General features: G+C 40.1%; 1 protein-coding gene across 3 annotated transcripts in view; it reads right to left on the bottom strand.

The window, feature by feature from the left end:
• Positions 1-22,809, bottom strand: part of MATN2 (matrilin 2) — a 113,402-nt gene that overhangs the window by 54,667 nt on the left and 35,926 nt on the right. For all 3 annotated transcript variants that reach the window (XR_010917805.1, XM_067536996.1, XM_067537004.1), the window contains exons 4-5: positions 11,863-11,985; positions 6,162-6,284 (exon numbers count right to left, since the gene is read on the bottom strand). Coding sequence is in view for 2 of the 3 variants with exons in the window: in XM_067536996.1 (XP_067393097.1) it covers positions 6,162-6,284; positions 11,863-11,985 (246 nt within the window). In the remaining variant the exon portion in view is untranslated. The remainder of the gene's footprint in view (positions 1-6,161; positions 6,285-11,862; positions 11,986-22,809) is intronic.

Below are 22,809 nucleotides of genomic sequence, written 5' to 3'. Positions count from 1 at the left end.
TTGGCCCATCATTCCCTCCCTCTTAGATAGATAAGATATATAGTCGATCTATCTATTCAGTGAAGGGATTGTGCCTTCCTATGTCTATACAGCTTCTAGCACACTATGAACTGAAAAATAAATAATACTAATAATTCATACAGAACCTATATTTCTTCAGGTTTTCTCACTAAAGCATAGACTCAGCAACTCTTTTTCATTTTGGTGAGCATATACTTACTGGAGCAATCTTATTGGCTTCTGATAGTGCTTAGTTTGCCAGTTTCTCTAGTGTAAACAAGCCTTGGTGACTGATTGTATGTGGCTGAAGTGCTCTCTTGTCAATTGCTCTCAGAGACAAACATCATTGCACTAGTCTAATATTTTTCATATACAAATTAAACTCACTTCAGGCAGAGTTAGCCCTGCTGGGCTGTGTTAACAGTCTAACTATTTATTCTTTTCATCCTCTTTTACACCAACTATTAGTGGTACTTGCTCAGAATGGAAATCCTCCAACAACATTTCTATTAGTAAATGGGTTATTAAATCCTCCATGGCATTAAATATCCATGGAAAGACAGAAGAATTATAAAGTATACCTGGACTTCTTACACTGAAGCATGGCAACCCTTTGTTTGGTATATGGAAAATGCACGTGATTTGTAGAACGCAGCAACAACTTGCTAGTTTTTCTCCTGATTGATCTGTTTTTTTTTCATTTCAGTTAATAACAGTTTTATTATCTGCATACTTCTGTACTGACTCATAGGATACACTCTTCAGATCTAACACTTTGAGAAGTAGTTCATAGTTTTTAGTGTAAATCTGTGCTTATTTCAATATAATATTTTTTCAGTGGTGCGTTACATATTTTAGTGAACAATGAATTCATATAGTCACCTTACTTTTTTAAAAAAATGGGTTATCAGGATCTACAATATCCATCTGTCACAGCCCTGGTATATCTCCCCCTGCTAGACATTCACCAGGCTGCTCTGTTTGAACCCATATGCTTGGACCCATGTGCTTTTAAACTTCCCTGGGTCTGGGTTGGCTTCAGTACTGTCTCTTGCGTGTCTGGCATAATTCCTCTGAAATCTCCCTGTCAGGTATCCCTTCTGGAAGTGGGACCCCATGGCCCAGCTGCTCTAGGCCTCCAGGATCAATATCAGCATATACGCAATATGCTCAGCCATTCAATGGCATCATCATCAGCCAGGTGGAGGCTCTAGTAGCCCACTGTCAAAATAAGACAGTGGACACTCATCAAGGATATGTGACACAGCCTGAAATTGGCAGCAGTCACATCATGGGTGTGATGCTATATGATTGAAATATGACCACGTATATCACTGATATTGCCATAATTAGACAATTGCAACACATCTTGTACAAAGCATGTCATGTAAGGTGCCAATGGAAAAGCTATGATTTGCTAAATAAGATTATCCTGTTTATATGCATGTATCTTTTTGTATCTGAAATTATAAATATTGACTGTGTACTGGCATCATACATACGTGCTATATTCCTGGGTAACGCCCATCAGGTAAAATCTGTATTGAAGCGAGACAGCTATGTTTTGATGGCCCATTAAAGATAGACACTCACAATGGGCCATAGGAGAAACTCATTCTGCCCAGATGGCTCTTCCTGCTGATTTCAGTCTCCGCACTGTTGGTGAATTGCTGCCTGGGCGGAATCCTTGGAGTATCGATATTTAAGGGTATAACTGGCCCCCTAAGGCAGATGGCATTGTTTTCATTCTTTAACTGGATAACATAAGCCTTTTTTAATAAGAAGAGGGCCTGAATAACTCATTGGGCCCACAAGATGATGTTTGTGTGGTCTACTCTTTATCACTTCCTCTTGCTGTGGTTAAGGTACTGAGATATCTTGGAGAACCATCTCTGCCCCTTTGATAATACTCATGTGTGTCCCATTATCCTTCTCTTCATGCCCCTGATCAAGAGGAGAAAGAATGCCAGCATCTGTAATGAAACCAATGCTTTATGCAGAATTCTGCAGTGTTGTGTTCCCTGCCGTACATGCTATGTATCAGTCACAGCAGGGAATCCAGTGTCGTGCTGCTTTTTTGGCACTCTGCTCTCTGCTTTGCCTGATTGAGCAAATCATTAACTTGGGTTTAAACTTTAGAATTCAGCAAGCAGTGCTCCCCATGTAGCTCAGGGCCTGACCTACGTGCAAGCCTGGTGCAGATAATTAGCTAAAATAAAAACATGGTACACAAACCAGAGGGAAAAGGCTAAAGGTGTTTTTACCTATTATTTTTCTGTCTTTTCATTGGTCTATTGGTATTAGGGAAGGTAGCATCTTGGCCATCACATTTTGACCCATTTGACTGTAAATCTTTAGATACACACTGCATCAGATTTCTCCTTTGATCATTCTTATTTTGTAATAAATCATTTACCTAGTAAATATTATCCACAAAATGAATGATACTTTACTATAAACTAAAGTAAACAGAGTTATAGCTCCTGACTGAATACTGCACATGCTCACATTTACAGGATTTTCTACCAGGGATCAGCATGATCCTTGATGACATTTGCAGAAGCAGGATATTTTTGGCAATAACATATCCATTCTAAAGTCTGAAGTTACTCAAATCATAAAAGTCAATTCCTGCAGATCCACTGCTAATATGAACTGCAAGTTAGCCAATCACTCTTTTCCTTTGCAAAAAATTAGAATGGCTGATTTCTACATAGTTTTAACACTTTATGGAAACATTATTAAAGATTATATATTGACCCCTGCATATGTATTGTGGGGATTCAAAAAAATTAAAAGTGAAATCACATATATGATGCTAACACACACACACACAAAATCTACAAATAAAAGTGTAAGTAGGATGCTTTGCTTTTACACTTGAACCTGTCAGCACTGGCAGCAGGATGAATAGCATTAATTAGGGGATTCCACTAACCTATATAAGTAAGTACTTGAGAGATCAAGTGGAGCTAGGTCAGAAAGAGAATGCAAGATATAAGAGGGATACAAGTTGGAACCAGATCATGCAAATAATTTGGAGTTGAGGATATGAGTGCTTTGAACTTTACCAAGAGAATTTGGAACTTGATTTTCCATTTCAAAGGAAGCCAACACAGTTGTGGGATGAAATGGGAAAAACATGAACAATTAAAGATGCAGCTCAGTTCTGGGTAACACATTACAGACTTTGTAGAGAGGTGGTGAAGAGACTGACAAGACAACAACTAGAATAGTTGAGGCAAGAAATTACATAGAAAGGTACTTAAGTTTTAATAAGAAAAACATGTACATTTTACTTATTAAAGAAAGGATAGGATCTGACATCACAATAGAACCAACACACTATCTTCTATGACATAGGTTTATTTATTTTTATTTGTAGTGCAGTAGAGTCCAGGATCCCAATAAGGATTGGGACCCCATTGTGCTAGTTGCTATAAAAATACAAAAGAAGACAGTTCTTGCCCTGTAGAATTTATAATCTAGTTTAAGACAAGATGCTAAAAGTAGATGTAACAAACAATAGAGGAAATGGTGAGGGAGGATGAGGAAAACAGTGATGATAATAATACCAGGAGGTTATATAGGTTAGTTAATGTGACTAGCTTTCTGATTCAGAGAAACTTAAACTGAATATTTTATATGCTTAAATAGATGTATATCTGCAAACTCCACTAGCCCTCTATATTCAGCACTAATGAGACTGATACTGGAATACTGCATCCAGTTCTGGTGACCACATTTTTGAAAGGATGTTGAAAAACTGGAAAGGTGCAGAGAAGAGCCACAAAAATTATTCTAGGGCTAGAAACAAATGCTTTACAATGATAGACTTTGATAGCTCAATCAGGTTAGTTTATCAAAAAGATTAAGAGGTGACTTGATTATAGTGTATAAATTCTTTGGGCAGCAACGTACTAAAAGGCTCTTTAATCTAGTGGAGAAAGGCATAATAAGAACCAATGGCTGGAAGCTGAAGCCAGATAAATTCAAATTAGAAATAAGGCATACATTTTTAACAGTGAGAGTGATTTACCACTGGAACAAACTAAGAAGGGAAGTAGTGGATTCTGTATCTCTTGATGTCTTCACATCCAGACTGGAGGCCTTTCTGGAGAATATGCTTCAGTCAGACAAGTTATTGGGCTCAACACAGAATTTCACCCAGTTACCCCATGGCCTGTTCTATACAGGAGGCCAGCTGGAAAGAATCCAACTTCAGAGGACAAGAACTTAAAATGGATGCCTGAGTCCTCGGACATGTGGAGAAGCATCAGTTATGTAGCATGAAAATATTCTCATGCATTCATTGTGAAACAAGCAGATTAAGTCCTCTGAAAATCCAGATATGGATCTGATTCTCATTTACTTATGGGTGAAAATGAAACCCATGTGCTTAAATCCTCAAAAAACTGCAAATCCAGGAAAAAACAAAAACAAACAATGAACTAAGAAGAATGCTGGGGCAAGTAAGCATTCCCATATTTAAATCACAAGGCCAAGAGTAAATAAAACATTTCAAAGGAGTAAGCACACATTGGATGCGTCTGCAAAAGGCACATACAACCATAAGTCTAAAACAAAACAAAAAGCCGCCTCATTTGTGTGCATACAATGGGAAATGGCATGCAAAATTCCCATTGGTATGAACAATTACCTGTTTTGCATGCTGAAATAGTATCATCCTGCTTCCTAGGGTATTCTAAGAAATTACTTAAGTGGGCTGTCAAGATGCAGATTACATTATGTTAGAGAGCTTTAAACTGACAAGTAGTAGTTAGCTGGAAAGAAGATACAGCTTTGGGAAGTTATTTCTTATAATTTGAGAAAAATTGGGGTGGGATTATGTTTAGGAGCCTAGTCCCCAATTCAGGAAAGCATTTAAGCACATGCTTAACTTTAAGTATCTGCTTAAGTGCTTTCCTGAACCGAGGCCCTATAGAGAAGAGCAAACGTCTAGCACTAATTAATTCTTTGACAGAAGATACCAGAAGGGGACATTCTCCTGAAACATGAGCAGGAAGGAAGGCTTGTGAGTAGGGAAATAGTCTGAAGAACTAGATTACCCTAAAAACATACTGTGGTATAAGTATGGAAAAAATGAAGAGTGAGTTATTTACAAAGTTATAAGGACTAGCTTGGGTTTCACATTTAATATTTGTTTTCTTGAATTTTCATTCTCTCACTTTCATCTTGCAGTACCCAGGGCCTATGTTTGTTTCTTTACTGCCACTGGTACAAATTAGAGGCACAGAATGGCCAATTCCTTTAGGAGAACTAAGCTTAGCCAACACATTCTACAGACAGACTTGATTCTCATGCAACAAACCACTATCTAGTGTTCTTTTAATGCCATCCCTGGGAAACAGATGTGGAAGGCTTCCTCAGCATGACCCTGCTATGGAAACAGATGTTTCAAGGAATGTCTCCCCTCTCCAAGATTCTACCAGGATCTGACTTCTACCTGAAGAGATAGAAACCCTAGAGCAGTATTACTAACACTCTAAGAGTAACATCTATGCTTTTGTTTGTTTTTATGCTAGCAGTCTAAATAGTGCCATGCAATTGCTGACAACCTATATGGATTCTGAATAGAAAATCAGGTACTTGATTTCAAAATGCCAGCATAAGTCTGTGAAATTAGTTGGGGGCACTTTTTCACCTTTTTACTATTTCAGAGTTCACTGAAAAAAACCCTAATAATAAATCTATATACAACTGGTTGTGCTTAAAGTCTGTGTGAGAAAGTAGAGTTTCCTATCATTGCTTTGTGGCTGTGCTGTACATTTGTACTGAAAGAGTTAAGAACATTCCATGAGCAGAAAATTTCATGGCTATGGAATTACAAAACAATAGGGCTCCTGGAATTCTGTGGCTGTCAAGCTGTGAATAATTGTCAGCACACAGAATTTATTGAAATCTTTCACGCTATTTAGCTTATCCTGACTGCAAAATTTGGTCACAGAAGTCCATGAGATCTGAACAAAATTAATCAGGCTGCTTGTATTAACCTGTCCGCCTCCATCCCCCCCAAAAAACCCCAAACAAACAAACCAACCCCAACCCCAAACCAAAAACAAAAACACAACTGAATCTTGTCTCCCTGTCTCTTTGGCTTGTGTTCAGCAGCCAAGGGGAATTTCTAAGATAATACTTACTGATACACTTCTTTCCATCTTCATCGAGCTCAAAGCCATTGTAACACTGACAGACATAGGACCCAGGTGTGTTCACACATATATGTTCACAGGCATGCTTCTCCACAGCACATAGGTCCTGGGCTGCAAAAAAAATCACATGATTATGAGACTCTTTTACCTTCTATATTGCATAGGTGGGCTACAGATTGAAAATGCTGTTCAGGAAGTTATGAATAACTCATCAGAGAATGACACATGCTAATAAACATCATGTGTTTCCTGGACAAATTTTGAAAAATTTATGCTCTGAGGAGTGACCGCATCCTGCTTAGGGGCCTGATCCTGCACCCATTGAAGTCAATAGCAAAACTCCCATGGACTTGAATGGGGAAGGATCATGCCCTAGTACAGCTGGTCGAAAAATAAATGTTTTGGGGTTTTTGTTTGTTTGAGTATTTGCAGAAAAATTAAAAATAATTTCTGCAGGTGTCTGAATTTAAACAATGTTTCATTTATTCAATTTTTTTTTTCCATTTTTTGGTTTTACTTTTTTCCTTCCCCCTCCTTTTCCTTTTTTTCTTTTCCCCTTTGCCACTGAAAAAATGGGGTGGAGTGAAGAAAAAAGAGGGGGAAAAGGAAATCAATAAATAGAAAAAGCAAGAACGGAGAAAAAGGCCACCGTTTTTTGTTTTTCAATTATATCCAAAAACCCCAGAATATTTCAAAAATAAATCTCACCAAAATTACTAATTTTGAAAAAAGTTATTTTTTGTTTTTACATAACATTTCAATAGGAAAAAAACAGGCCAGCTATACTGCTTACCTTAGTACATTTGGCATTCTTGACAAAAAACTAATGACCTGATCTAAAGATGTGGAGCATTCAAAACTCCCTCGCTGAAATCTCCGTTAACACAGTTAACTCAGCAACACTTAGGATCATGCCCTAATAAGACTGTGAGACACTGAATTATCTTTTACTGGTAGAAAAGTCTCTTTTGGATACTGCTAAGATCATTGGCAAAACAAATATGGATTTTTGTTTTATAGCTATCTGCTTTATATCAAGCAAGATGATAAAGAGCATAAACAGTCCATTAACTTCCTTGCTCACAAATAAACAGGCACAAATAGATCATCCTTCAGTTTCCTTAGCCATGCCTGTCCTTTTTAATTAATTTTATAGCCTCAAGAAATATGAACATGATGATCTTTAGATAGCTCAAGAACAATTTAAGAGATTAAATTAAATACACAAAGTACAATGTAAAATGAATACAATATGAACACTGTTTGTTAAAACAGTTCTTTTCTAGAAATAAAAAGTTAAACCAGAAGCTGATGTACAGAACATTAATGCTTTTCAAAGCTTAGGAAACTGTTTTGAAAATATTGTTCTGTAAAATAACAGTTTGCTTCTCCACAAAATGACAATACAACCAGTAGCCTGTAAAAGAGAAAGAGAGAGAGAGAGAGAGAGAGATGCATAAGCCAAGCACAATTCAGTTACATCATTGCTCCCCAACCTTTCAGTTATAGCCAATTTAATGCTATTTACAGATTTACAAAATGTATTGGGTACCCTGAGTGAACAAATAATTAGAGCCCTGCAAATCTGCGGAAATCCACTTTATAGCCACGGATATCCGCGGACCATATTTGCGGATCATGGACTGGATGTGGATACAAATTTTGTGCATAATAATGCTTAGTACTTATATACCAATGGCATTTTTCAAAAGCATGCTACAAATATTTATTATTTCTTCAAATTTATAAAAACACAGCTAAAGGTGCCTATCTTCCGGCATCCATCTCAAATTAAAAACCATAAAATAAATATAACCATAGAACTGTCCATAAATATATCCACCTGACCCCCTCACACTCCTCCATAGCTTTAACAGAGGAGAAAAAAGAAAAATACTAATTAATCCTTAGAACACTTTTTTGAGCCTGAGCTGGCTAATTTATTTTTCATGAACAATATATTCGGTATATGTAGCCCTTTTTTTCCTGTTTGTGAAGTGTCACGTTTATTACAGACCTGTTAGTTGTTCAAAATTGTTTGACAAATAATTTATGGAAATACATCCAGGCCGAAGGATTGCTTTTCAACTATTCATAGCAGGTATCAACTTGATTAGTGAATAGTCAGATTTCACTACTCTAGTTACATGATTGGTCACCAAAATCATGGTGTTTTTTTTCTTTTTCGTTTTGTTTTTCCGTTTCCTGATTAGATAACACCTTTATAAACCAATTCTGCCCCCTCAAAATTCAGTTTAATCCTAAAACATTTTGCTTCTCGGTTAAACAAATCTTGATTAGTGGGCCAAAATTCACATCCCTCAAACAGTCATAGGACCAATATTTGCTTGTGCAAATATCTGAAAAAATAAGGGAAAAAAGATGCAAACACAGCTAAATCAATATATGAGTCACACGTGGAAAGTAAGGCATAGAGGTTAGGTGGTTTGTCTAAAGACATGGAGAAAATGAATTCTTGCCTCAGACCCCTGCTCAGATTACAGCTCTCCCTCATTCTGCAACATATTTCAACCTAATGTAAAACACAAAATAGATAGTAGAGTGATTTTTTGAACTAACAAGGTACAGTTGTCACACAGTGAGTTATGATTTTTCACATCGTGCTAGACAAATCCTGAGAATTTCTGAACACCCAGCACTTTATTGCTAGCTGCTGACATGCAGTCAGAAATGCACTGCTCTTTTGATTTCCTTTAAGCTTAACGAGGGATTTTTCCTGCTACTGCTGCTCTTGTAAACAGGGCACCAGAATTCTTGTCACTGGCAAATTTCTAGGTATGGCCTCAATATTACAAATGCTGTCACTGCTGCTGCTGCGATGAATGTATGAGCAGTCAAAGGGCAGCAGAAGGAAGAAGATTTGTGCCATTTGGGAGGACAGCTGCTCAAGGGTGGGTTGGTGTCATGGGAGTAGTGCCGCATTGGAAGGCAGTTGAGTTATGAGAGCTGGTGCATAGAGCTGTAACAGCTGCCCCAGAGCTAACGATGGAGTTAGACACCACTCAAAGTAGAGGTGGAATGTTCTATTGGGAGCAATGCATGAGCTGCTGTACCAGTATAGAGTAACAATGCAGAGGTGTCCCCAATGAGATGTACCCCAGGACTGCACCATGACCAGGACACCTGCAGGATAAATAATTATCTCTAATCACAGGAGAGGCGTGGACTAATAGGGGGCACCTATGGGCCAGAAGAGCCCATATCTTCTTTTGAATGTCCTACTAGGGAACAAGCTAGGGACTACTCCTATCGTTTCACTGAAACTGTTGAAGGTAGCATACCTAGGGTATTTGTGACCTTTTCTGCCACACATTGTCAATCAGAGTTTTGTTTAAGCCATGCAGTGGAGTGAACCCACCAGAAGCTAAAGCCCATAGAGCCCAGCAGCTCAAGCACCTTTTCTACTTGCCTGTGGTTGTGGTACAGTCGGCATGCTACTAAGTACTGTATCTGAAATGGGTTGGTGTTTCACAGTGATCTCACTATATTCCTCCTAAATACGCACCAACACACCGTGTATTCTTTAAAGCATGTGCTGTTTTACAAGACAGCCCCATCCTCATGCACTAATCCATGGATTTAAGTTTCTTTGAGAATTTGTTTTGCAGAGCCCAGTCCTACACTCTTCACTCAGGCTAAACTCTCATTTGTTTTAGTGAGAGTTTGCCTAAGTGAAGAAACTTATATTTTATACTCTAATTAACTTGTAGATGGGTAGGCTTACCAATCAGAACAGTTCAATGGCTATCCTAGGCAGTACACTGGTGACAAGGGCTATCCTTCATTGGAGTAATCTGAACTTCTGTAGCAGGAGGACATACGGGGTTTTATTCCCATTATTGCTATGAGCTTCTGAATAATTTGGAGTTCAGCACTGTGATTCATAACCCTGATGCCTTGGATTTGCTGTGGTAATCTCTTACAGTAAATTGTACTTCATCACCAGCTTTTTAAAACTCATTAATATCAACAAAACAGAAATTCAATATTGTCACTCTGTAAAGAACGATTTCTTCTAATATTTTCTGCATTTATTACAAGAAACATTCTACTTACCATTTTAGAATGCATCTGTATTCAGTTTAAGAAGAAAAATGCAATGCTTTATGTTACAAATGTAATTCCAGGAGACCAGAGTTTAAGTGATCTTATATAAAAACTTTACATCAGAAGACAATTAAGGTTGCAGAATTAAGCACTCAAAAGTTAGGAAGTGCCACAATTAAGATTGTGCGTGGAACCATAATTCATCCCCTTGTGTGTATGCATTCTGAGTAGGCGTGGCAGAATTCAATTTTTTTTTTATTATCGACAGATAATATTGATATGTATTTGTAAGCATCTTTTAAAATTATTTTCATCCATTTAAATTTTCACAGTTGCACAAAATTACGGGGAGAGGTCAGACAATAATTATTTAACATCAGTAGATGTTGAGATTTAAAATATTAAAGCTTTTATTAATCATTCTGAAGACAGAATGATTAATGTCCTCATGGGCATTACTATCACACTCATCACTATAGTATCTGAGTGCTTGATAAAATCAATCAATTTAACTTCACAGCACCCCTGTGAGTAATGTGGTATTGTTATTCCCATTTTACAGATGAAAACCATTGCAGAGAAAACCTTAACTCTGGCATTTTCTGACTTTTGGGTGCTTGAATTTGCCAACATAACATTCTTTTAATGTAGTTTTGTGTGTAATTTCCTAGGTTTTAAAAAAGCAAACTATGAGTTTAATATGGGCAAAAGAATATATTTTTCCCTAATCTCTGGGTTTGTCTATGTGACAAGTTATTGAGTGGCAAGCCAGGGTGGACACATGGGTCCATACACCCCTACATGTATGGCCATAGTACCACATATAACAAACAACATGATAGAGGTATTTAAAATGGATGAATAGTACAGAGAAAGTAAATTAGGCATCCCCAATTTACCCACTCATATAATATAAGAATAACATGATACTTAATTAAATTGAAAGGTAAATCGAAAACTGATAAAAAGAAATACTGTTTATACAAAAGATAATTAACCACTGGAACTCATTAATATACAGCATCATGGAGGCCAATTGCTTAGATTTAAAAAATATATTGGCCTTTTACGTGAATAACAAGAACATCCACAATTATGTTAGACAAGAAGATTTAAACGTTTTATTGAAAGGCTATAAAACCTCATGATTTAGATAAGGGTTAGGAAGAAACTTTTCCTCAAGTTATTTCATAATTGTCCCCTATGGAGTTTGTTGCACCCTCCCATAACACCTGGTGCTGGCTATGACCTGAGACAGGATACTGGATGAGATGGACTGTTGGTTAGAGCTGGTATGGAAATGCCTGTGTTTCTGTGTTGGTTCTTTCACAGACCCTCTGGCTTTAATATACCAATAAATATAAATACCATTTCACTTTGTTATAGTACAATGCTAAAATTTTTAAAAATTAACTTAAAGCTGACAGGCTTAAGAAGGGCTCATGAGCGCTTTTCTGTTTACCAAAAAAAGAGGCAAAGCTTTGCCCTTTCTAATTGGTTTTGGAGACCTGCAATGGTTTTATGCTCACCTGAGTCCTCTTTTTCCCCCCCTCACTGAAGATGTGAGAGCTTGCATGTGTCATGGGAATCAGAAACAAAGAAGTTAGGAAAGATAGCTTACTGCTGCAAGTCTTCTGGTCAGCATTCAGAGTGTATCCCTGTTTACATTTGCACACATAGGAGCCAGGAGTATTAATGCAGAAGTGATCACAACCATGTTCACTTAGACTGCACACATGGGGCACTGAAAAAGAAAGTCAAAACATCAGTCATTATTGTGATTAGTTAATGGTGACTATAACTAAACTGAAAACAAATGGATTGTTAAAGTTTATACTATAAAAATCTAGAGGTTCTAAAATTAATTTTCCACAACCAAGACAAACTTGGAAGTCTAAAAACTCTGTTATTGTGAAACATACAACAAAACCATAATAAGTCTACATTTATGCCTAATAATATTTTGTGCCTAAAATATTTCTGTGCCGCATTGAAATTTATTTGATGTTTTTGTGAATGGAATTACACCTGTGCCAGTTTTCTACCTTAACAGTTAAAATTTTACATGGAGTTAATATAGATAAAACACAAATTACATAAGAGTTATTTTCATAAACAATATGGCGGATATCTTAAAATGTTGAATACTGTGCATTTTAAAGAGGTATGGAGTCCAATAAAATAAATATATCACATTAGACTAGTTTGAGAAATAAAATTACTTTAAATAGATTAACTTCTAAGGAGTATTTAATTATATGATTGTTGAACGAAGAAAATAACCCTACATCAGAATAATGAAATAGAGTGAGTTGCAGACAAATTTCCTGATGAGGAAATATGCTCTATTCAGATAATACAGTGAAGAGGATTTTATAAGCATACAGCCAGATTAAATTCAGGCCCATCCATCTGCAGTCCATTACACAGAAACTGAGCACTAGTATTTTTTCCCCAGGAAGAGGAGAGCACCAGCCTTTCTGAATTAAAAAAAAAAGTATTTTTTACTTTCTCACCAAATTAAATTGCAAGTTGAAAGTACCAAAATGCAAAAGAGTTAGAAAGGAGGAAGTTAAGAGAGTAGTTAGGACCACTTCTGCAGTGTTCACTGCTGTTTTATTGGTCTTTGATTTCCAGATCAAACTGGCTCTGAGCATTAAGAATCCCCTCCAATCTTTTCTTTCCACTTGAACATTGTTTATATGTCACTTCTGTTACATATGGTGAAACTCTTTCCAGTGAATACCTAGTTACGGATAAGCATACTTTGTGCAGTAACCAACTAGAATTTAAGGGATCTTTATTGTACTAGAACTAGATGGATGAACCTCAAAATTTATGGATTATATATATTTAACCTCCATATTTTTTAATGGGCCCAACAGTAGCCAGAGAAATATCTCAGCATGTGGTGTGTGGTATTTTTTAAGAAAAAACATTGTGGTTGTGAGAAACACATACCCTGCATCTAGTCTTTGGAACAGTCTCCAGCATTATGAATTCATAACCAATGTACAAACCACCACTATTTCTAACCCTCTGATTAAAATTTTTGGATCACAATATCATTTGCTGTACCTACAGCTTTTTCAAGTGCTTTCATTTATGTGAATAAGGATCTGCTGGGATTCCTTGTCTTTTTCTTTTGCATTAATGCTCTTCTGAAAGTGAAACTTAAGTTATCTGATGCTTCTCCAAGCACAACTGTCCTGCTGGCTGTATGCCACTAGCCATGATAATTAAATACTATCTTATTATGACAAAATGAAAACCTTTTAAATCTGCCAGTTGCTAAGTAGAAAACTAAGTCATTTAATGTTCCAGGCATTAGAGAATCTTCCATTTACAAAGTGAGCAAATGGAACACAAGATGTATTTATAGACTATTACATCAAAAAAAAAAAAAAAAAGCACACCACCTTAGAAGAACATTCAAGCTGCAATGTCAAGTACTCAAAAGTTAGGAAATAAAAGAATTGCATGGGGGTATGTAAGCCCAGGTTCAGACTTAGGCTCAAGCCCAAACCCCCCTTCCATTCATACACAATTTTGTCTGACTTAGGCCTGGATCAAGACCTCAGGACCCCACAGTGGGTGGAGGATTTGAGCCCGGACCCGTGGGGGCTTAGGTCCAAAATGCATCTTTTGCATTGTGGCACAGCTCAGCCTGAGCTCCCTAGACTTGGGCCCTGAGAGTGTACCAGTGCTATCCCACAATTCCATGGGCCGGTGTTCTTTATCTTCTCTATACCAAAAGTAGTCAGTTGACTTCCAGGAAATGGAAGTGTAAGCAAGGTCTGAGTGTCTGAATAAAGGGGGGCACATTATTTGCATGGGCTTTGTATCTGCATGAGTACAATTAAGTACTTAGCATAATTTACCTATGTGCGGAGCATAATGGGAAATGGTTAGCAGGGCTGGGTTTGGGTTACAAACCACTTTTGTGTTAACTGCTGGGGTAATGAAATGTTGTCCTTCAATTGTATGAACAGATGTCAGCAAAACTGTATTTAGTCTGTTATGATAGAACACTTCACCCTAAAATAGACAGAGCTCCCCAAGGGTGGCAGGCCGATGTTTCAGCCTGGAAAAGGTGGAGGAGTCTCCTATTGGGATTGCAGGGGCCAAGCGAAAGGGTGGCCCCCTGGCAGGGAGTGACTCTCACCTCCCATTGTTAAAAGGTAGACTTAATGACTCACCTTGGAGTCTTTTGTCTCTTGAAAGCAGGGACATTCCCTGTATGACAGCAGAGGGTTTACCTATGAGCTGAAATCACTAAGAGCTGAAATCATTAGGAGCTGAAATCACTAAGAGCTGAACTTTGCCTGACCACTAACAGAGCTGAGTGGGCAATAGGAAACTCTGGTGGGAGGCTAGCACAGTCGGTGCCAGCCCGAGGCGGCCAGCGGTCGGCGGAGGGGCCGGCACAGTCGGTGCCAGCCCGGCCAGTGGTCGGTGGGAGCCAGGTGCGGTTGGTGCCAGCAGTCGGTGGGAGGTCGGCGTGGTCGTTGCCAGCGGTGGGGGACTCAGTGAGGCCCACAGGCAATAGGAGACAGCAGCAGAGGGGGCCTGGACAAGCCTGTGTTGGACCGGTGCGGCCTACGGGCTGAGAGGTGGATATTGCAACTACGACGGTCAGTACAGGGGCAAGAAGGAAGGGAGAGGCGAAGGACACACCCTGTACTCTGGGATGGGTTTGGACTCATTGAGTTCATTAACTCTGTCTGCACTGTTTCCCAAACCAGTGCAGTGTTATCTCTGTTTTGCTATTAAAAGGTTTCTTTCTACACTCAGACTCTGTGCTTGCGAGAGGGGAAGTATTGCCCTTTGGGAGGGCGCCCAGGGGATAGTGTGTAATTTCCCAGGTGATTGGGTGGGGGCTCGAGCCAGTTTGGTGTTGCATCATTTACAGGGACCCCTATATATAGAACCCGGCCCTTGCTGCTGCCGACGTGGTCTGGTAGAAGGGTTACAGAAGCAGCCCCTCCCCCTTGTTCGAGTACAGTATCTCAGCGTTTAATTTTATTCTCACAGCTGAGCTGCACACACATTGAACCTTCTCCTGTGTTTGCACTAGCCATCAAGTAGAAGTCCTTTGCCAAGTGTGCTACTTCCTAGTCACAGGAACACAGCCAGATTGTGGTGAATCTCTCATGCAAGGTGAGCAAAAATTCAATTTTAGCAAGTGTCCCAGGAATGACCATGCATACCAAGAAATAGTGAAGAAGCTGACAGCGTTGGGGATTCACCAGACACGCGACCAGTGCAGGGAGAGGATTAAGTGGCTCAAGACTGACTACTGGAAAGGCAGGGATAAGAACCGCACATTTGGGAACTTACTGTTATCCTGCCTCTTTTATAAGGGGTTTGACCAGGTGCTGGGTACTGCACCGAGCAGAGAGCCAGCAGCACTTCACGACAGCCTGGTTTGCCAGGATGGCGATCTTTTCACCTCTGAATCCAGAACAGGACCAGAGGAGACTACTAAATTACTCTCTTCCTGAAACCAGTCCCCAAGGAGATTTTGCTGCTGGAGCAGCTCCAGTGCATCTTGGGTCCTTACTCAGAGGAGTTGTTTGATGCTGCCCCAGAGGAGCAGCCCGCCATGGAACTGGCAACAGAAATGGAAGAGGCAGAAGTTGCCCCAGAGCCTCATAGGCTATAAGGTCATAATGGACCATTATGATCATCTAGTCTGACCTCCTGCGCAGTGCAGGCCACAGAACTTCACCCACCTACTCCTGTAATAGACCCCAACCTAAGACTGAGTTACTGAAGTCCTCAAATCATGGTTTAAAGACTTCAAGGTACAGAGAATCCACCTTTTACTACTAGTTCTAATTCCCTTGCAAGGTCCAACTCTACTTGGCTTCTGGCATTTTTCACTTTATCTCTACATGATCTGACCTCCAAGAGATATCTTTCCTTGCTGATTCCTCCCATCTTCCACTCCTTGTAGGCTTTCTGCTTTCTCTTAATCACCTGTCTGAGATGCTTGCTCATCCAGCTTGGTCTACAACCCTTGCCTATAAATTTTTTCCCCTTCCTTGGATGCAGGCTTTAGATACTTCAAATCAAAGTTGCAGGAACTAATTCCAAGCCTCCTTCCCAAGCACACCCCAAGCACTATCCCAGGGGAACCTCTAGCAGTTTTCTTCCCCAATGTGATTTTTGCTCAGACAGAATCTGAGAATCACTTCTTATTTATTTATTTATTTTTTTAACAGTCTACTTCATCATTGATATACAATGTTACTCCACCACCTTTACCTTTATTTCTGTCTTTCCTAAAGAACACCTACTCATCCCATCATCTTCATTGTCTCTTCCACTGCTTGGATTGCTGCCACTGTATCTGGCATAGCTTCCTCACCTATGTCCTGTCAGAGACCGCACACAAAACAAACCCCTAATGACCACCGCAACAATACCAGAATCCTACACACTCCCTCCCCAAATTCCCCTTTGTAGCTTAGTTTGCTGGCTCCTGTGCACTGCTGTGTCACTACCTGATTGGGTGGCTCCCTTTATAGGCCCCCTAATTAGGGCAGTCCTGCCCCCCTAATCAGGCTCATCTGCTTTTAGTGCCCCACCCAGTACCAGTCCCTGCAAACTGAAAAAAACAAACCACCAAACACACAAAAAACGAAACACAATAAAAGGAACAAACACACAACTCCCACAAAACTCACTCACTGCTCCTAAGGACCAGGGGCTTGACTCCTCCCTTCTCCAACAGAACTCCCACTCAAACTCCTCTGTTTACAGCTCTGTTTGCTGGCTCCTGTGCTGCTGCAGCCGGTAGGTTTCTAGTTCCATTTTTATTAATATAGTAATGGGAGGGATTTCTACATTATGAACCAACGCAAAGGTTATTACCAGCCTCAGGTAGCTGTATGTATCCACTAATAGCCGATTGCACACCAGCAGCTTAGTATCCCTCTATCCCCTACCACCATCCTTGCCACGCGTGGAATTTAAAATGGACACCATGAAATACAAATGGTGAAACAAACATTGAAAAATAAAGTGTTAATAGAAACTCAGACATTCTTGCTATGACATGTAGTGATTTTAAAAATATGAACCTTATACTTACTGCCTTCCCTGTCACTATGGTGCTCCATCCTTCCCCAATGGTTTAACAAGCTTCATGTAAACAGTGCACTGTATGAGGGAGTAGGAGGTGGAATGTAGTCCACTTACAAATGTGGTCCATGTAAGCTAAATGTAGCGCATGTAGCCCTTGAGTAATGAAATAATTTGTCTGAAATATAGCTGGGGGTTCACATATAGTCCAGAAATGTGCCGGGGATAGATGGAGGTAGCTGTGAAATTCTTGGTCAATCTGTATTACCTTGTGTGTTTGCATGCACTCCTAATGGGCTGCATTGGAAGCTGTGGGTGGCAATAATCCATGTAGATGCTGCATATTTCCACCTTCATGATGGTTCCCCTCCTTCTGCATACTTCAACCCTTGTACTGACACCCTCCCCTGAAGGCCCCAGTGATGCCAAGTGCATGCTAAACACACAAGAAAGGGAAAGGAGAACACACCAGAGGACACACAAATTTAGGGGATTGTTCTGATAGCACTGGTTTCACTGTTTGCACTGTTCAATGTTTGATTTATGCACTTTTGTTTTATTACTGGTTAACTAGCTATCTGGCAATGCTAATATTTTATATATAAAGCCCTACTTGAATCCTGGGATGATTGTCCAAACATTGTGACTGAGTTGCAGGCAAGCCATGGAAAATCACGGAAAAGTAATAATGGATCTTCTTATTTATGGTAATTATTTCTGTGATTTTCTGCTGTAGTCCACCTGAGGCTGAGAAAAATTCATAACAATCAATCCTCCCATTCACTGCATACAGTGACAGTACCCTCCCACCTTTCATTGTGTGATGTGACACAACCTCATGTACTGTAAGCATTGCTGTACAAAAACATTCATAAACTTACTAGACTCCCTCCTCCATTGGCCCATGCAAGTCCATAATGTGGGAGCACAGAGCATCCCTGCTTTGTGCTGCCTGGGTGCATCCTACTCCAGCTGTGATAGTTGCACTTTCTGGTTGATTGTACCAGTTTAGCTGTGCTTACTGTCACTGCTCTATTCAGGGGTAAATGTTTCTTCCTTGGCTTCACACAGATTATAAAGAGCACAGCAAGCCACAACAATATGAACAGCATTGATGACACAGACATTCAAATGTGTCTGTAAATAGTGCTCGCGGGATTTCAGTCTGTCAAATGCACATTCAGTTACCATTCTGCACCTGCTGAGAGTGTGACAACCTTCTTTTCCCAGGCCCCTCCAGATCAGGATATGGTTTCATAAACCAAGGCAAAAGAGAGAACGTGGGGTCCCCCAGGATAACACTGGGGACAGTAAGTCCATTTATGACACTGTCACTTGGTGGGAATAGTCTCTCAGCCTGTCCATGAATGTAGACACCCGATTATCAGAAAATGCTGGCATCATGAACTTTTTCATTACAGCTCATGTTGGTGTCCATAAATTGGCCTCTGTGGTCCACAAGAGCCTGCATAATAATGAACTAGCAGCCTTTGCAGTTTACATATTAAGTGCTCCTTGACAAGGATAAACTATGGGCATATGAGTTCCATCAACGGCTCTGATGCACTTTGGAAACCTCATTCTCTCTAAACTGGCAATTATTTCAGGGACATTGTTTGTGCCTACTACCTTTGGGTAAATCACACACCTGATTGCCACAGAAACCTCTGCCACCATTTTACCCACGGACTTTCCAACACCATACTGGTTAGCAACAGACATGTAGCAGTCTGGGGTACTCAATTTCCACATAGTTATAGCAAGATATAGCCACCCTCCTGCATGTGTCGTGATGCAGAAGCACCAGGACAAGCTGCTCACAAAGCTCCAGAAATGTAGCTTTCTTCATGCAAAACTTCTGGACCACTGCTGGTCATCCCAGGTTCACGTGAGGATGTGATCCCGCCAGTCTATGCTTGTGGGCTTGCGCCAGAAGAACCAGTCTACATAGGGGACATCACTGGCTCCATTAAAAGCCATGAGAAGCAACAGCTAGTTCAATTCTTCCATGTCTGTATTGTCCTCCTCCGCCTTCTCATCCTTCTCCTCCTCCTCATCCATTAGGTGCCTTTGGTAGGTCAGAAAATGCCGCTGAAATGTCCATCAGCATCTTATAGAAGTTCAGTTCATTTCCCAAAACAGGAGTGAAAGCACAAGCAAGAGAATATTTTGAAATGGTGACTCCTCCATGTTGCTGACTACAGATGCTGGGAGCATGCAAACCAAAATGATGGCTTGGCAGGATGTGTTGGTAAGTTGTGATAACTTCCTAGGACACGTGGGATGGTCAGTCAAGTTTTCCCACAACACACCATGAACAAAAGGCTAAAGTGGCCTCATTTCGGGAAGGCTCTAGGAAGTCTGGACTCACATCTGCATAATACTACATTTTGATTTCTGTGGCCCCGGCGTGGGGCCCAGGCTCAAAAATTCTTAACCTAGAGTCATCAATCAGCATGGATGCTCAAGCCCTGGGCTTCCAAACCCAGGGTGCACAGATTTGAGTCCCACTAGTGCTGGGTTTATACATTGCAGTATAGACAGACCGTGAAACTTTAATTCAGCCCCATTGTGTGTACATATTATGATACAGTTTTTAATTTCACAATCATATGCTATATTTTCCACAAACTCCTGTCTAATTCAGGGCACAGTATGGATGGTGCTTTGAGAATTAATCATGGTTGTGCAGTGAAGGAGGGCTGTTGTCCATAGGACGTTGGTTTCATTTGTTACAGAAGTTGAATGGTGTGTAACAAATGAGGCAGGGGGTTTCAGGAAAAGGAAGGATGGTCTCATGCCCTGGAGAACTGGATCCTATCCCTGGCTCTGCCACAGAGTTCCTATGTGATGTTGGGCAAGTCACTTAAAGACAGGGTTACACACCTTGTGCAGTAACTGAGGGTCTTCGAGATGTGTGTCCCCGTGGGTGCTCCACTTTAGGTGTCATTGCGTCCCACATCTTTGATCAGAGATCTTTACAGCCGTACTCATCCAGGCTGCGCATGCGCGGCTACTGTCTCGTGGCATCATTGGTGCCTTTTTGGCATGTGTGCGACCCAACCCCTTCTGTTCCTTCTCTACTGTAGAGTCCCATGTTTGAACTCCGAAGTAGAGGGGAGGAGGATAGATAGTGGAGCACCCATAGGGACACACCTCTCGAAGAATCTCAGTTACTGCACAAGGTGAGTAACCATCTCTTCTTCTTCAAGTAATATCCCTGTGGGCGCTCCATTTTAAGTGACTGTATAGCAGTGCCTCTCATTTTGTGGAAGGGACTTCAGATTCAGTTGTTTGGACAGATGAAAAGCACTGTTAGTCCTAATGCAGCATTTCTACTGGATGCATGATCAATTGCGTAACGTTTTGTGAAAATATGTGTGGAGGCCCACATAGCTGCCTTACATATGTCCATGATGGAAATGTTGTTAAGGAACGCTATAGAAGTGGACATTGCTCTGGTTGAGTGTGTTGTGGTTCCTGGGGGAGTTTGTAAGTTCTTTTGTTTATAGCATAAATGGATACATCCTGCTTTCCATTTTGATAGCTTCTGAGTACATTTTGCTTTGCCTTTTGTGTGTTCCGCCACTGATACGAAGAGCTTGCCTGATTTTCTAAAAAGTTTAATCTGATCTAGGTAAAAGGCTAGTGCCCGTCTGACATCCAGAGTGTGGAATGTGGCTTCCTGTGCATTATTACGAGGTTTCAGATAAAAGGTAGGTAAGTGAATAGGTTGGTTCATGTGGAAGTCTGATACTATTACTGGTAAAAACTTTGGGTGAGGTTTAAGAGTGATCTTATCTATGTGAAAAATTGTGTAAGGTGGGTGGGCCATGAGTGTCCCGATCTCCCCTACGTGGCAGGCCGATGTGATGGCTACTAGAAAGGACACTTTCATAAACATATGGAGAAGTGAACACATTGCTAGGGGTTCAAATGGTGTCCTAATAATGGCTTAGTACTAGATTTAGGTCCCACGATACTGTGGGGGCACGTATGATTGGGAATACCCTTTTTAGCCCCACCATGAACCGTTTTACCGTCAGGTGAATGAATACGATTGTGTCATTGATCTTGTCATGGAATACAGTAATGGCTGATAAATGCACCTCTAAGGAGCTAATTGATAAACCTGATCTTTTTAGTTCTAGTGTGAGCCACCCTAAGAATTGTATAAGCAAATCAGATTCCTGGCTCACTAAGAATTGGATTCAAATCAGATTTCTTGTTTAATTGCCTGAGTAAAATAAAAATAGATGTAAATAGATTTTTCCTTTATATTTTTAAGATTGATATAATAATGATTATTGTTTAAAGTATAACATCGCTTAATGATGGAATTTGTTATTGCTTGACATAAGTGAATTCCATTTTGTTAAGTTCCTCCATTTTGCTGTTTTTCTGAACCTTGTACTATTGAACCTAAAAACATTTTGATTAACTGTTTTTTGGGTATGAGTGAGAAATGTGTTTGTAGGATGTGAATAGACAAAGAGAGAAACCAGTCCAAACAATTTGGACAACAAAGAGGGGAGTAAAAACACCAGCTGCAACTATCATCCTGACCCTGAACGCCAAAGAATGCAGATAACAACCCTAAAGCACGGGAGAATTCACCCTGAGAATGGAATAAAGTGTGAAATAAGAAGAGGAGTGGTCATGCTTGTAATTGACTGGTGATTAACTACCATACAGAATCCGGAGGCTGCATGACACAGCAAGACTCATAGGATTGTAAGGGGACTAACTACTACAAAAGACGAGGTGAGAACATGGAAACTTCGGGTTCGTTCTGCAATCATCATGGCACAGCAGATTGCACACCGACAGAGACCCGGCTCCCCCATCCCAGTGCTCAGCCTACCTGGCCAATAGGTTGACTCAAGCAATGTATAATAAAGACTGGCAATTATATTATACCAGCTTGCAGAACTCTTGGGTGTAAATGGGTGGGTGAATGTGTAAATATAATAGCTTTTTAAGATTTTTGTATTTACAATAAACACAGCGTATTGCCTTATCCCCTGAATAAGATCCTGCAGTCTTTTCTTTTACAAGTATAACACTAGACTATATTCCAAGATGGTTGGAATGGATGAGGATATGGCAAAGATTTGCCTATCTTTGCACCATGACTCAAATCTATACCATTTCTGCAGGTACGTTTTCTTTGGTGTGTTTAACTTGTTCTGGGCATTCTAGCTACTCTGGGTGGAACCAGTTAGGAACCATGCTGTTGGATGGAACTTCTGTAACTTGGGGTGAAAAATCTGGCCACTGTCCTGGGATAGGAGATCGCACCAAAGTGGGAGAGTGATCGGTTGACCTCTGCAGTAGGTCAGAGTACCATGTCTGTCTGGGCCATGTGGGTGATATCATTATCACTGTCATCATGTTGGCTCTTATTTTGTGGATGGTTCTGGGTATCATCAGGACAGGTGGAAATGTGTATAGGAGTTCTTTGTTCTAGTTGAGGAGA

The sequence above is a fragment of the Emydura macquarii genome, unplaced genomic scaffold (genome assembly GCF_026122565.2).
Source record: "Emydura macquarii macquarii isolate MOO-44397 ecotype Brisbane River unplaced genomic scaffold, CSIRO-AGI_Emac_v2 contig_383, whole genome shotgun sequence".
NCBI lineage: Eukaryota > Metazoa > Chordata > Testudines > Chelidae > Emydura > Emydura macquarii.
Note: the sequence above shows the minus strand (reverse complement) of the source record. Positions and strands in the feature narration are given on the sequence as shown.